At 38.1% G+C, this 15,948-nt stretch overlaps 1 protein-coding gene across 2 annotated transcripts in view; it reads left to right on the top strand.

Annotated features, from left to right (window-relative positions):
* Positions 1-15,948, top strand: part of CDKL3 (cyclin-dependent kinase-like 3) — a 43,486-nt gene that overhangs the window by 9,152 nt on the left and 18,386 nt on the right. For both annotated transcript variants that reach the window (XM_004686728.2, XM_012727913.1), the window contains one exon: positions 9,832-10,010. In XM_004686728.2, coding sequence (XP_004686785.1) covers positions 9,832-10,010 — 179 coding nt within the window. The remainder of the gene's footprint in view (positions 1-9,831; positions 10,011-15,948) is intronic.

Raw genomic sequence — 15,948 nt, 5'->3', positions numbered from 1 at the left:
ACTTTTGTGTGAGAAAATGTTTTCCCAATTAGTGATCTTTCTGTTTGTTTTTAGTAATGTCTCTTTTGCTGTACAGAAGCTCTTTAACTTGATATTAGCTCAGCTGTTTTTATGGAGATATTTTGTTCGCAACTTTAGCTGTACTTTCTGGGAAGCTGTACTTTCAGGAACTGACAATAAAGCTCTCAAAATAGATTTATTAGTCAGAGACATGGGTATAACATCTGTATATTCCAGGCTTCTTCATATATCTTATTTTTTAAAAAAAAGATTTATTTGTGCATACAAGAATTGGGGTGTAGGCCAGAGGTGCGGGGGTAGGGTGGAAATCAAAGGATTCCCCAAAGACCGAGTGGAGAGCAGAACAGGCAGATGTATTGAATACAATGCTAGGAGAGCAGTGGGTGAGACACGAGAGGTCTGGTGCGCCATGTGGGTCAGCTCCCTGGCTGGGGTTCAAACTCATGTTGCAGTGGCTGGTGATAGCTTGATAGTGCTATGTCTTTAATCCCTGCAGCACTAGAGAGGCCCCTTTTTCATGTATCCTAATTACTAGTTTTTTGTCTTACTAATAGTGCATTTCACTTTGTGGCTTTGAAATCAGTTTGTGATTACAACTGAAATTCAGATTGTAATTTCCTTGCCAGCTGGCTCCATGAGGAGGCAGTATAATATAATTTGAATGTACAGTCTTTGGAATCAGATTATCTTCAATTTCTTCTTAACAGTTTATGAATAGCTATACAAATTGTGCTATATTTTACTACTTGCATAAACAAAGGTGGTAGCCCAATTATCTGTTATTTCTGATCCCAGAAATGTCTAACCTCTCTGAGCCTCATTTTCCCCATCCGTAAAACAATACTGTAGAACACTAATGATTTTTTTAAAAACTCAAACTAGGTATAAAATATTTAACACTGTGTCAGGCACATTTCAGTGCTTAGTAATAGTGCTGATAGGAAGTCAAAATAGTTCTGCTAATGTATCCATGTAGTGCTTGTCTATAATGGACTTTTAAAATGTTTCCTGAATAAAGGGAGACATCATTATGGACTGGGCTTAGAGATATTCAAAAAGGAGGTAAAATTAAAGTAAGTCAAATTTTCAGCTGAAGCTTGGATTACATTAGAATCAAGAACAAGGGGCCTCCCTGGTGGTGCAAGGAGTTAAGTCTCAGCACTATCACCTCTGTGGCCTGGGTTTGACCCCCAGCTAGGGAGCTGATCCAGACCTCTTCTGGCCCACTCACTGCTTCCCTCAGCAGTGTATTTCAGTCCGTCCACCTATTCTGTTCCCCACTGTGTCTGTGGTGAATCCTCTTACCCCTATACCTCTAGCCTATAGCCCGGTTCTTATATGCATTTAAAAAAAAAAAGAATAAAGAAAAAGTACAGTCAGGTGGGGTATCACTGTAAGTATGGAGGTAGACCTGAGCAGGGGAATTTAGAAAGTAGTGATGTCAGTGTACAGACAGTGACCAGGTATAGGGTGATAAGACTGCACAGGTAAACTGGGGCAAGGTATTTCTGAGTACTAAAACATATCCTGAGTTTAGACATTTTTCATAAGGATATTGGTAAATTACAGAAGCTTTTGAACATTGCTCTGAGAGAATAAGAACAAGACCTAAGTTTACTTTGGTGTATGTAGAGCATGTGTGTGCATAGGTACTCAGATCAGGTGTGAGGCTATTGCAATGGGAAGGAGAGGAAGGCTAGCGGGGGAGAGGATGAAAAGACTTCAAAAGGTAAACGTCAGGATTTGGGAAGTAAAATATAAGCAATGCAAAAAAAGGAGAAACCAAAGATACTTAAAAGATTTTTAATTTGAGAGCAGAAGAATTATGGTACTATCAGCAGTAAGATATTTTAGAGGGTAGAATTACCTCAACATATTAATATATCTTTATGGAAAGTGAGAATTTGTTTGAGAGGGAAACAGCATTTCTAGGTAAAGTAATGGTTAATTATGATTAATTATATCACAAGCCCTTAGGATGCTGAATACTATCAACTTTGGAATCTATCTTAGAGGCTGCAGTGTAGGGCACAGAGAGCAAAGTAAAGGATAGCCCTCAGCATTGCTTATGAATACCCGTGGGTCCGTGGGAGGCAGCAAGGATATGTAGACAGAAGCAAACATACTCTTTTATTTTTTTATAGTGAAAAAATTATATTTAGAATTAGCCAACTGCACTAGTTGAGATGATTGCAGTTTTGCTGGCAACATCTAAAGCTTTCTATTCAAAAGCCAGTCAGACATACGCCTTCTCCTCTCTATCAAATCTGATGAGAGTGTTACCTTGGCCACATCAGGGTTACAGAGCCTGTTTGATCTGGTACTCATTGATCTTCACATACACAGTGTTGTCTTCTGTCTTCATGACTGACTTGATGGTCAGGGGAACCTGCTGATGGCATAATGGTCAAACTTGCTTCTCCTGGAGTGGTCTTCTGAGGATATTTGGGTTGCTTTAAGAACTGCAGTGTGTTGGGTAGTCAGAAAGTGGTAACCTGTGGATCTTCTTTTCCTTAGGGCTGCAGATGTTTTCAACACTGCTTTCTTAGTCTTGAAAGCTTTGGTTTTGAGATAGGCAAAGGCTTTCTATTTTGCTTCCAGTGCCATCATTCTCTCTTTTACTCTTTTAATTTTATGAAGAATCTGGAGTAAAATGATCCTGGCACCTTGTACAACATTGCAAAATTAGTTACCTTTGAAAATTAAGGCAGCCATGAGTGAAGTAGCTCATTAGAATAAGTATTACTTTAGTTATTATCTGGATGCCTGGGTGTGTGCTGTGATTATTTAATGTTGTTTTCATGTTGACAAAAATCAAGAACCAAGAAAAAAAATTTTATTTTTCTCAGAATCTCCCAATTTCAGTTGTTTGGGTTTTTTGTATAACTCAATGTCTTGAGAGACTATCTACCATGATATCTTAAGTGATCTTAATTAAAATCAGTTAAGTCAAATACAGTACAGAAAAAGCTTTTCACCACCCCAAATAATTGTTTACCTTTGTTTTTTTTTTTTTTGTTTTTTTTTTTTTTAAAGATTTATTTATTTATTCATACAGAACTGGGGTACAGGCCAGAGGCTCAGGGGCGGTGAGAGGCTTCACCAGAGACAGAGTGGGGAGCAGAACAGGCAGATCGAAGAAGTACACTGCTGAGGGGAGCAGCGGGCGGGCGGGCCAGGAGAGGTCTGGCTCGCCATGTGGTCTCCTCCGGGGCAGGAGGCAGGCGGGAATCGAACTCATGCGGAAGTAGCCTCAGATTCTCAGTGCTGTGCTTTAACCCGCTGCGCCACCAGGGAGGGCCCCTACCTTTGTTTTTTAAATAATTAAAATATTTCCTTTTTTATACTAGTTTCTAGGCAGCTCAAATATAAATTTAATTTCCAGTTTTAACAATACATATAGGAATATAGTTTATCATTGTAGTTTTTATAATTTAATTTTTAATAAATTTACACTTACAATTTTTTGATCTTATAAGCCTCTTCAAAATCATTTTGGAAGCAGTCAAAAGTTATTCTTCTTTATTAGCAGTCAGAGTTTAAATACAAATATTTGGTCTTTTGGGGGTTAGAAATGGTTTAGTCCTTCATTTATTCAATAAATATTGAGCATCTCCAATTGCAGGCATGGATTGTAGTAGCTACTGAAGATGCAGCCTTGAATAAAACAGCTGGAGATTTTAATTTTCTCCTTCGTTTGGTGTTTAAAAGGACCAAATAGAGCAGGGTCATTACAACATATTGTAACATGAATTTTTAGTACTTCTAGAACATTTCACTACAAATAAAGAGACGCAATCTCATTCCTGAATTCAAAATTTGGAAGGTCACACTGTATACAAATGTTAACTCAAAATGAAGCTAAGACCCAAATGTAAAAGCTAAAGCTATAAAAACCTTAGGAAAAAATGTAGAAAGAAAAGGTAGGAAAAAAGGTAAAGACCTTTATATTTATGTATTAATCAGTAGTTCTGTAGGTATGACACCAAATGCAAAAGAAATCAAAGAAAAAATACACAAATTGAATTTCTTTTTTAAAGAAATTACTTATTTATGCACACACAAAAACAGATACAGGCCAGAGGTCTAGGGGTGAGAGGATTCACCAGAGACAGAGTGGGGAGCAGCAGGTGGGTCAGGAGACGTCTGCCACGCCATGTGTGTCACCTCCCTGGTGGGGGATCAAACTTGTGACTTGCAACAGTGGCTACAGATAGCTCCATAGTGCTGTCTTAACCTGTCATCGTGCCACTAGGGAGAGCCCACAAACTGAATTTGAACAAAATGTCATGCAAGATACCAACAGGGAAATAAAAGGACAATTCATCAAGTGGGAGAAAATATTTGTAAATGATGTAGCTGATAAAAACCTAGTAGCTAGGATATGCAACTAAACAAACAAAAAAACACAATAAGCCATTTTTTAAAGGACTAGAAGAGATATTTCTCCAAAGAAGATATACATGAGGGTGATAGCACATGAAATGATGTTCACCATCATCCATTATGGAAATGCAAATCAAAATCTCAATGAAATACCACCTCACACCCACTAGGCTGCCTTTAATTTAAAACCTAAGCAATAGCAGATGTTGGCAAGGAAGTAGAGATGTTGGAACCCTCCTGCTGTTCCTGGTGGTGATGTACATTGGTGCAGCTGCTGTGGAAGACATTTTGGCAGTCTCTCAACAACTTAATCATACTATTACCATATGACCTAGTCTATATCCAGGAGAACTGAAAGCATAGATTTGCATAAAAACTTGCACAGGAATGTTCATGGCATCCTTATGATAGCCAAAAATACTCAAATGTCTATCAGTTGATAATAAATGGACCAATTGATGTCTATCCATATATTGGAATTAGTCAGCTGCAAAATGTAATGAAGTACTAATAAAAGCTACAAGAATGCATCTTGAAATATTATGTTAATTAAAAACCACATAATGAGTTATTATATTTAAAGTATCCAAAATAGACAAATTCTACTTTATGTGTTTTTTTGAAGAAGTGTTTATTCAAATCCTTTGCTCATTTTAAATATGGTTTTTGTCTTTTTTATTATTAATAGGTACTTTTTATATTTTGGATATCTGATGCCTAGCTGAGAGATGATTTGCAAATAATTTCTCCCATTCTTGGAATTGTCTTTTTGCTTTATAGGTAGTTCCTTTTTATTTAAAATTTTAAATCATTTCTTCTCTTTTTTTGCTGAGATATTGTGTTCATGCTTTAATTTTTTAGGCAGGGTTTCTTTTAATTTTAAAAATACTTAAAATAGCTAATTGTAGTCTTTGTCTAACAAGTTCAATATTTGGCTTTCCTTGGGGAAAATTTCTTATTGATTAGTTTTTCCCCCTTTGTATGAACCATACTTGTTTCTTTGGATGCTGTTTTTTTTCTTTTCTTTTTGAAAATTTGTGCTTTAAAATAATACCATGTGGCAGCTCTGGAAATCAATTTTCTATCTCCCAGGTTTTCTTGTTGCTTTTTGTTGTGATTGTTTACTTTCCTGAACTAATTCTGACAAATCTATATTCTTTGTTGTGTGGGATCAATGAAATCTCTGCTCAGCTAACTTAATGGTTATCTTGTGACCTCATAGAGATTTCTTAAATGCCTGAAATCAATAAATCTCTCAGCCCTACTTATTGATGGGCTGTTTCTGTGTATTGGGACATACATTCAAAATACAACTGGGCCTTGGCCTCGCCTTCTTGTTTGTACAGTGCCTTAGCGTGAGTTAGAGGTGAGAGTTTAGAACCACCTCAAGTCTCTCCTGGACCTGTGTATAGCACTATCATTTGTGCAGACATCTTGATTCTCAGAAATGTGTTGGAACTCTTCAGGTCCTCTCTGGATATCTCATTCAACCTTTTGTTTTAAAGTATCCTGGTAAACTTGCTGTTTGTTCCAGTTATTTCAGTTGGTTCATGTGGCTGTACAGTGGCCACTAATTATTTTTGACAAAGACCCTAGAAGAAAGACTTTGTACTAGACAAGTTCTGAGTTGGGTCAGATAGAGATAAGCTTTGTGGTGGGATTTTTCCAGGAAACTGCTGGATTTGCCAACTAATGACAGTTACCTGGAGTGGGGCTTTGGAAGAAATATAGCCCCCTTCAACTTACCATTCATTTTTTGAGGCCACTAGTTTCCAAGGATGTCAGGAGCTGGGGAGAGGGGAATAGATATATGGTAAGTGAAGAATATAATAAAGCTAACTGCTTCTACTGAAATTTGGTCACTTTTTGGATTTTTGTAGACTTTTGGTTAATTCCAAATCCTGGAAAAGTTTTTTTAGCAGTTTTCCCCAGTATTTTCATGAGTTTATAGAGGAGTGTATTTTGGAAGTACTCAATTTGCCATTCCTGCTGTCATAACCCCTCTTGACTCTTACTGCCTTCATAACTTTTAATTAGTTTGTGTATAGTTCTTATGAAATCTGCCTTCCCTATCAAATGTAAACTCTGTGAGAGTAAAGACTTTGCCTTATGCATTGCCCAGGGTAGTATTTTTTAGTAGAACAGGTCTCAATGTTTATTGAACGAATGAATGGAACTGTATCTCATACCAAAAACCAGGGTGCTGGTGGTGGCAAGGATACTTTTTTTTTTTTAAGATTTATTTATTTATTCATACAGAACTGGGGTACAGGCCAGAGATGCGGAGGGTGAGAGGATTCACCAGGGACAGAGTGGGGAGCAGAACAGGCAGATCGACGAAGTACACTGCTGAGGGGAGCAGTGGGCAGGTCAGGAGAGGTCTGCTTCGCCATGTAGTCACCTCTGGGGCAGGTGGGAATCAAACTTATGTGGAAGTGGCTTAAGCTTTTAGTGCAGTGCTTTAACTCGCTAAGCCACCAGGGAGGGCCGCAAGGATACTTTTAATGAAAAGAAACATCTCGTTATTAGTTTGTTGTTTGATGTTTTCTTAAAACATTAATCAAACATTTGGATGACTTATTCTATACTAAATATTTCTTATTATCTTTTTGATTATTGCTGTTTAGTGAGTATGTGAACTGTTTTTTTTTTTGTTGTTGTTGTTGTCTTGAGAAGTAAAATGATCTTTATTCATAGATGACATGATCATCTCCATAGAAAATCCTATGGAATCTACAACAAAGTTGACAGAAGGAATTAGTAAGTTTATCAAGGTTGTAGGATATAAGACCAATATGCCAAAATTAACTGTACTAGCAATGAAGCTATATAATTAGTTATTGAAAAGAGTGGAAGCATTAAGTATCAATGGAATAGATCTTTCTGCCTCATTTTAAGAGCACAAAGGAAAAAGGTGAAGGATGTGTGGTAGGCAGAATGTGTGAAGTGGCAGCTTAATGTGCTTTTCCATATCTATTTTTGCTCATGCTATATCCTCAGATCTTGGCATAGTGACAAGCATATAGTAGTTACTCAGGGAAAGTGGTGAGAGTAAAAAGGTGAGAGTAAAAAAGAATTAATGCAGTTTTACAGATGGCAACTTTAAGACTTATCCTAAGTTAATTTGTTTGCCATTTATTAATGGAGGCTGAGGTACAGGAGCCATTCCCAAAGACTCACCATAAATAGTTGTATAAATAAGAAACTATCAACAGATTTTTGTCACTGAGCTCTTCTCACTCATACAGTGTTGGTGATAAGTATATATTTCTACTCACTTGATGGTATTTTAAAATGTGTCTTGTTCTGGCACTGAGTATTGGGGATTTAGCTTGAATAACAAAGACACACATAAAAAAAGAAAGAAAGAAAGAAAGAAAGAAAGAAAGACACATCATGCCCTCATGCAGCTTACCATCTGGTGGGAGTTACAAATAAACAGGCAGTTAATAGTATAACATGACAGATACTGTCATGTGGCAGGTTCAGTGTGATGTAAGTACACATAGAAGAAGCATTTAATGCAAACATCTGTGCTGAAGGCTGAGTAAATAGTTGACCAGGCAAATTGTAGGCAGTTGAAACAGCATCAGCAAATGTGTAGTGATGAGACATGCCCTAAAAATTTAAGAAACTAATATTCTATTGGTTATGGATACGAGATCAAGAAAGCAGGGGTCATATCCTACAAGGCCTTTCAAGCCATTTTAATGAATTCTAACTTATCCTGTGGCATTGGAAATCCTTAAAGGATGTTAAACAGAGGAGTGACATGGTCACACATGTGATTTTAAAATAGTACAATGGGGACCTCCCTGGTGGCGCAATGGGTTAAAACACAGCACTATGAAGTTGTCGCAGCCACTGAAGCACAAGTTCGATCCCTGGCCAGGGAGGTAACCCGCACAGTATGGCAGACCTCTCCTGACCCACCAACTGCTCCCCTTAGCATTGTATTTCAATTTCAATCTATCTGCTTGTTCTGCTTCCCACTCTGGTGAATCTCACCCCTGGCCCCACACTTCTGGCCTATATCCCACTTCTATATGCATAAATAAATAAATCTTTAAAAAAATAGTACAATGACCTCATTGTGGACAGTGGATTGGAGGGCATCAGAGTAATTTGGGAAGGACTTAAACTCAGGAAAGAAGCAGGTGGTTAAGAGTGTATAGAGACTGAGGGAGAAAAACGTCTTGGTTTCTGGCTTGAACCATGTGGGAAGTGTCAATGTTGGTTCCCTCACTGAACTAAAAGACTGTTGAGAGCAGTCTTTTGGTAGAAAAGATGATACATTTAGTTTTGGATTTGCTAAATTTCAGGAATGTGTAGGTCTGCCTTGTTGGATGGACATCTTGGGACTTCTACTACTTGTGGAAACCAGAAGAGAGAACTTCATTAGAAATTTGGAAATTATGAGTATATATGTGTATATATTGATATAGACACACATATATGGATATATCTGTACGGAAACACATATATAATGCAGTTATATATGTATATATATGATATGTATATGTATATGTAATTAGTGGATATATTTGCAGATGAGATCAAGATAAAGCGGCCAGTAGGCAGGAAGACACCAAAGAGGGTATGGTATCTGGTGTCTCCATAATTAAGTGAAGAAAGTGCTTCCCCCCCTCCAAAGATGTGAGGAGATTATTCAGACAATTTGGTGTATGAATATGTAGAGAGGGGCAGGTATTGGATTTAGCAGCTGTAAGGTTTTTGATGACTGGCTAGCAGGTTTAATGGAATGTGGGCACAGAAGAAAGACACAATACCTTGAAGAGTGAATGAGTGGTTAGAAAGTGATTTCTGATAAAGATATTTTCAAGAGGGCCCTCCCTGGTGGAGCAACAGGTTAGGACGCAGCACTGCACGCTGGCTGCAGCCACTTCAGTGTGAGTTTGGTCCCAGCCTGGAGGTGATCCACATGATGCAGCAGACCTCTTGCTGCTCCCCTCAGCAGTGTACTTGTCAATCTGCCTGTTCTGCTCCCCATACTGTCTTTGGTAAAGCCCCTCACTGCTCCTGCACCTCTGGCTGGTACCCCAGTTCTGTATGAATGAATAAATAAATCTTAAAAAAAAAAGACATTTTCAAGAGGTTTTACAGTGAAGGAAATTAGAGCAATACCTGAAGTGTGGTCTGAAGTGGTTTTTCACTAACTTCTCTTTTCCTTTTTAGGAAAAAGATTTACATTTTCAGGCTCTTGGTTTTTTTAGAGGATGGATGGGGCACGAATTGAAAACATACACTTTTTAACTTTTGTCTTATACAGTTAACCCTTTGATGTGGTAAGAAAATAGCTTTGCTGTCTCAAGTAGCTAGATTTTCTCTGTATAATATATGAGATTCTCTAGATAAAAATGAAAGTTCATTTAATACATGGCATCTTCTATTTTCGTTTTTTAGATCATTCATCGAGATATAAAACCTGAGAATATTTTAGTATCCCAGTCAGGAATTACTAAGCTCTGTGATTTTGGTTTTGCACGGACACTAGCAGCTCCTGGGGACATTTATACAGACTATGTGGCCACACGCTGGTACAGAGCTCCAGAATTAGTATTAAAGGATACCTCTTACGGAAAGTACGTATATTTTGAGATCCTGTCTGATCTTTCCTAGGCAACTCTCCTCTCCTTTGGTGTGTTTGTCACCCCTACTACTGATTTTTTCCACTGTCTGTGTCTAGATTGGGGCTAAGAAAGGAATGCCTCTGAATAGAACACACAGGTCCTGCAGGCACCTCCCCTGCTGGCTACTGATGCTGCCACACTTGCCCTCTGGAACTGAGTGGCCTCAGCCCCAGGAGGCTTGTGCAGACATCCCTCCGGCTGTGTCTATGCTTGTATTAAGCTGTGTCCCACCATCAGTCTGGTTGCCCGCTCTGCTTATCTTTAGCTTCTATATTCTGTAAAGATTTAAAATCTCTATTAATCTTACTCTGTTTGGTGTTATCATCAGAACTGCCAAGTTTCTTTCCTGGAATATGGCAATCTCTTTGCAAGGGCTGACAGATAAATTATAAAATCATACTATTCTAGCTGCCTCAAAAGACAGTATGGCTTCAGTGGCTTCTCAGACAGCACAAACAGTATGCAAACAGCAACTGGATGCACAGAGTCAGTCTAGAAGAACATAAAGGGACCGACCAGGTCATACACTTAATACAAGACACTGGAGGGGAGGCCGTTCTTACGTGCTTTCTCTAGAAAACAAATAGAATCAGGTGCTTTTCTTTATTCATGCTGATAATCTCTGTCTTTTGATGTGATTGTTTTATATATTTACACTAGGGCCCTCCCTGTGGCACATCAGGTTAAGTTGCACACTGTGAAGCTCTCCACAGCCACTGCAGCACCTCCCAGCCAGGGAGCTGACCCACATGGCACAGCAGAACTCTCCTGTCTCACCCACTGCTCCCTGCAGCAGTGTATTTCAGTAGCTCTGCCTGTTCAGTACTCTCCACTCTGTCTCTGGTGAATCCTTTCACCACCACCCCCCACACACACACCTCTGGCCTGCACCCCAACTCTTGTATGCATAAATAAATAAATCTTTAAAAAATAATATATTCACATTAAAAGTTACTGATGTAGGTGGATTTGTTTCTGCCAATTTATTGTTTGTATCTATATCTTTTTGCTCTTCTAAAACTACTACTTTTTTCAGTAGTTTTCTTTTTTGTGGTTGATCTAGTACTTGCTATTTATACCTCACATTATCAGAGTGTGCTTCAGATTTATAATAACTTACTCTCAGTGTTATATACATAGAAAACTTGTTCTTATACAGGTCTAGTTCCTATTTCTGATTTTTAATACTCATCTATTAATGTGGCAAACTCAACAATAGATTGTTTTAATTATTTTTTAGCATATAGTCATTTCCTTACCCTACTTCCTTTTTGCTGTCACTGGCAAATATATTTTACATATAATTTCTATGTGAAGTAGGCCCAAAAATATGTTGCACACATTTTATATGGCTGCTCTTAAAATCATTCAGGATAGGCCCTCCCTGGTGGCACAGCAGGTTAAAGCACAGCACAAAGAAGCCAAAGCATGAGTTCAGTCCCCACACTGCAGGTGACCCTCATAGTGTGACAGACCTCTCCTGACCCACTCGCTGCTCCCCTCAGCAGTGTACTTTGTCGATCTGCCTGTTCTGCTCCCCACTCTGTCTCTGGTGAATCCTCTCACCCTCCGCATCTCTGGCCTGTGTACCCCAGTTCTGTATGAATAAATAAATCAATCTAAAAAACAAACAAACAAAAAAAACTGTGGTGTAGGCCAGAGGAGTTGAGGCTGAGGAGATTCACAAGAGACAGATTGGGAAGCAGAACAGGTAGGTCAACTGAAATACAGTGCTGAAGGGAGCAGCGCAGGCGAGAGGGGAGACAGGAGAGGTCTGCTGCATCTTGTGGGTCAGCTCCCTTGCCAGGGATGGACCTGGTGCTTCAGTGGCTGGTGATAACCTGAGAGTGCTGAGACTTTAACTCCTGTGCCACCAGAGAGGCTGTTCATCTTGGGATTTCCTATATAAGTAATTAGTTATTTTTTTCTCTTTTGCTAGGTTCAAAATTCTCTCCTTGTCTTTGACTTAAGGCATTTTACTCTGATGCATGTTTGTGAATCTTTTTGTAGTTACCTTATTTGGAATTTGGTAAGATTGATTAATTTTTTCAGTAAATTTAAGCTGATTTCATCCATTCTTTCTTCTAATAATTTTTCTCTCCTGGTACTCCCACTTACATATGGTGGTGTGCATAATGGTATCTTAGATATCCCTGTGACCGTTTCTTTTTTTCTCATTATTCTTTAGCTGGAATAATCTCCCCTTTAAGTCTATAAATTATTTTTCTACCTTTTCAATCAATTGTTGAACAGGCCAGTAAATTTGTTTTCATTTATATATGTATATATTTAAAGATTTATTTATCTGTACAGAACTGGGGTACAGGCAAGAGTTGGGAGGATGAGAGGACTCACCAGAGACAGAGTGGGGAGCAGAACAAGCAGCTGTACTGAAATACACTGCTGAGGGGAGCAGCAGGCAAGACAGGAAAGGTCTGCTGAGCCACGTGGGTCAGCTCCCTGGCCAGGGATAGAACTTGTGCTGAAGGGGCTGCAGCTGGCTTCATAGAGCTGCGCAATAACCCACTGCACCAGCAGAGAGGCCTATTTTCAGTTATATTTTTCAACTCCAGAATTCATATTTGTTTCTCTTTTTTAAAACCAGTATCTATTCTCTATTGATAGTCTCTGTTTAATAAAAACATTATCACTATATCTTCCTTTATTGTTTTAATCATGCTTTAAAAAAATAATATCATAGTTTATTTTTACATCATTTTGTGCATTTTTCCATCTCAGTTGTAATCCTCGTGGGCTTCCCATCACCAAATCACCCGTATGCCATCACCATAGTCTAGTGCATTTCCCTCCCCCTACTGTTTTTGATCCCAGTCCCCACTCCACCCCCACAAAATGTCTCTGGTATATAGCTGTTCATTATTATTATTATTTTCTCACCTAGTCTGTTATACTCCTGCTATGAGTGAAACCATCTGGTATTTTCCCTTTACTTTCCTTTCTCGCTTATTTCACTAAGCAAACATGCTTTCTTTTTTGTGAACATATATATGATGGTCATTTTGAAGTATTTTTCTTCCAAATCCAGCATCTGGTTGCTCAGGAAGTTTGTGCTGCTTGCTTTTTTTTCCAGGTGTATGGGTCATACCTCATAGATTTCTTTGTGTACCTCCCAATTTTTTGTAGGAACCTGAACATTTTAGTTAAAATACTATAGCAGGGCCCTCCCTAGTGGCGCAGCTGGTTAAAGCACAGCACTAAGAAGCTTAAGCCACTTCTGCATGAGTTTGAACCCCGCCTGCCCCAGAGGTGATCCACATGGCGTGGCAGACCTCTCCTGACCTGCCCGCTGCTCCCCTCAGCAGTGTACATCATTGATCTGCCTGTTCTGCTCCCCACTCTGTCTCTGGTGGGTTCTCTCACCCTCTACATCACTGGCCTGTACCCCAGTTCTGTATGAGTAAATAAATAAATCTTTAAAAAAAATACTATAGCAATGTTGGATATGAGACTTATTTGGGCTTGTTAATTTTATTTGCATGTTTATATTATGATTGACTGGATTAGTTTAGTGAAGTCTTTCTACACACAACCCCACCTCTTCCAACCCTACCCTCAACCCCTCACACTCATATGTGCACTAAATCTTCTTGTTGTATCTCAGGGATGCACAATCTGAATAGATCACAGCCACCCTGGGATGACTGGTGTTAATTTCTTTTTTCTTTTCCCAACTACACCTAACTATAAAACTCCACTAACTGATGGCTGTTTGGTGTGTTGTTTTCAGTATTGCCTTAGGATTTTAATTGTCCTTCAAACGAATCAAATTAAGATCCTTCAAAGAAGTCATTTTTGTGGGTCATATTTAATACTTCATCTGATCCCAGGAAGGCTTCTCCCAGTTGCTTTAGTCTCTGGTTATTTTCTGCTAACTTTTAGAATAGATTCCTGCTTCTTTTCTTAGGTAAAATATTTGAGCCAGGGCTCTAGAGTTAGGATGGGGATAATGCAATCTTCTATCGAAATCGCACTTCCACTGTACGAACTGAATGCTCAGTGAGGTGTGGGGAGGCAGCTGCCTTGTGTTGGCCTTTCCTGGTGTGGAACCACCACCTCATGGAATGGGTCAATGGGAATTGGAGCTCTGTATTTTCTTGTACCACAGCCAATACATAGAATCACGGTTCTGTGAATTGGGACTTGTCAGAAGAGGGGACTTTACCTCTTAACCTTACCCAGGACTTAGCTTCAGCAATAGGTAGCTGGGGGTAATATGTGAAAAAGTAAAATTCTGCACTTCCTGGAAATAAAGCCCTTTGACTGGGAGCTAGAGAGTAAAGTAGAGCTGTGACTAGAACTGTGCAGGGTAATGTGTTTGCATCACTGAACTGAAGTGCAAGAGGGAAAGTGTGGTTGTGATATAAATACCAAAGACTCATCTTCTTACCAAATTTCCATGGATTTCCTTGAGTAGATATTTCTTCCTATGTTGTTTACCCTTTGTACTATTTCCAGAAACTTTAATAATTTGGTTTTTTCGCACATGTCACACTATCAAGATAAAAGTCCATCCCTTTGTACTTCTATTTTAATCCTACTCTTACCCTAATTAGACTAGCACTTGATCACATTTTAGCTAATAGGAAACCTAAGATCACTGCTGCAGTGACTATTGACTACATGTATTCTGTCTTCCATTGCTCTTTGGAAGATCTACTGAGACAAAGCTTTACGTTTCTACAGGTAATTCCTTAACTTACTAAATTGAACTGTAGATACTTAGATCAGGTTGGGTAAGTGCACTGGCTTATCTAGGAACATTTTTAGTGTCTCTTGGAAGTGGAAATGGTAAGCAGAAATTCCATATTGTTTGGCATATCCATAAGAGTTTGCTTAATGTTTTGAAAACTAAAACTGAACATTTCTATTTCTCATTAAAATTTATGAATTTATTTTAGATTCTTAATTCTTGTGAAATATGCAAGTTTTAAAGTTCCTGTTATATTATCCAGTACTAATGTGAACTTGAATTGTATATACTACAATTAACTCATTTATTCCTTTCATTATCTAGCAATACAGAAACAAACACACAGAAATGGGAGCATACTATATGTCTTATATAAACTTGACTTTTTCTCTGAATTTTAAAAAATTGATACAATTAATTTTTTAGAGCAGTTTTAGGTTTACAGAAATATTGAGCAGAAAGTAGAGTTTCCATTTATCCCCATCAACCCTATTACCACAGCATAGTTTTACTATTATTAGTATCCTACATTAGTTTGGTACGCTTGTTACAATTAGCAAGTCAATATTGGTACAGTATCATTAACTAAAGCCTATAGTTTATATATATTAGGGTTCATTCTTTGTACTGTGTCTCCTATGTATTTTAACAAGTATATAATATAATGTGTCAACCATTATAGCATCATACAGAGTAGTTTCTGAGCCCTAATAATCCTCTGCCTTCTGTTTTTTATTATTCCTTCCTTCCTTTTCAACTCCCTCCTTTTACAACCATTGTCCTTTTACCTTATACTTTTTCATTTTTCATAAAGTTATGTTTGGTTTATACATTATGTAATCTTTTCAGATTGACTTCTTTCACTTAGCTGTATGTATTTAGGACTGCTCCATGGTTTTGTGTCTTAATAGCTAATTTATTCTTATTGATAGATGATATTTCATTGTGTATATGTATAACAGTTTGTTTATCCATTCACCTAATGAAGGACATCTTGTTTGCTTCAAGTTTTGGTAGTTCTGGATAAAAGTGTTATAAATATTTAAGTACAGGTGAATTTTTTTTGTGGACATAGTTTTTCAACTCATTTGGCTAAATACCAAATTGTGGAGTTATTGCTGCATTATATGGTAAGATAATGGTTAGCTTTGTAATAATTTGTCAGCGGTCAAAGTGGCT

The sequence above is a fragment of the Condylura cristata genome, unplaced genomic scaffold (genome assembly GCF_000260355.1).
Source record: "Condylura cristata isolate star-nosed mole 26May11 unplaced genomic scaffold, ConCri1.0 scaffold00021, whole genome shotgun sequence".
Taxonomy (NCBI): domain Eukaryota; kingdom Metazoa; phylum Chordata; class Mammalia; order Eulipotyphla; family Talpidae; genus Condylura; species Condylura cristata.
Note: the sequence above shows the minus strand (reverse complement) of the source record. Positions and strands in the feature narration are given on the sequence as shown.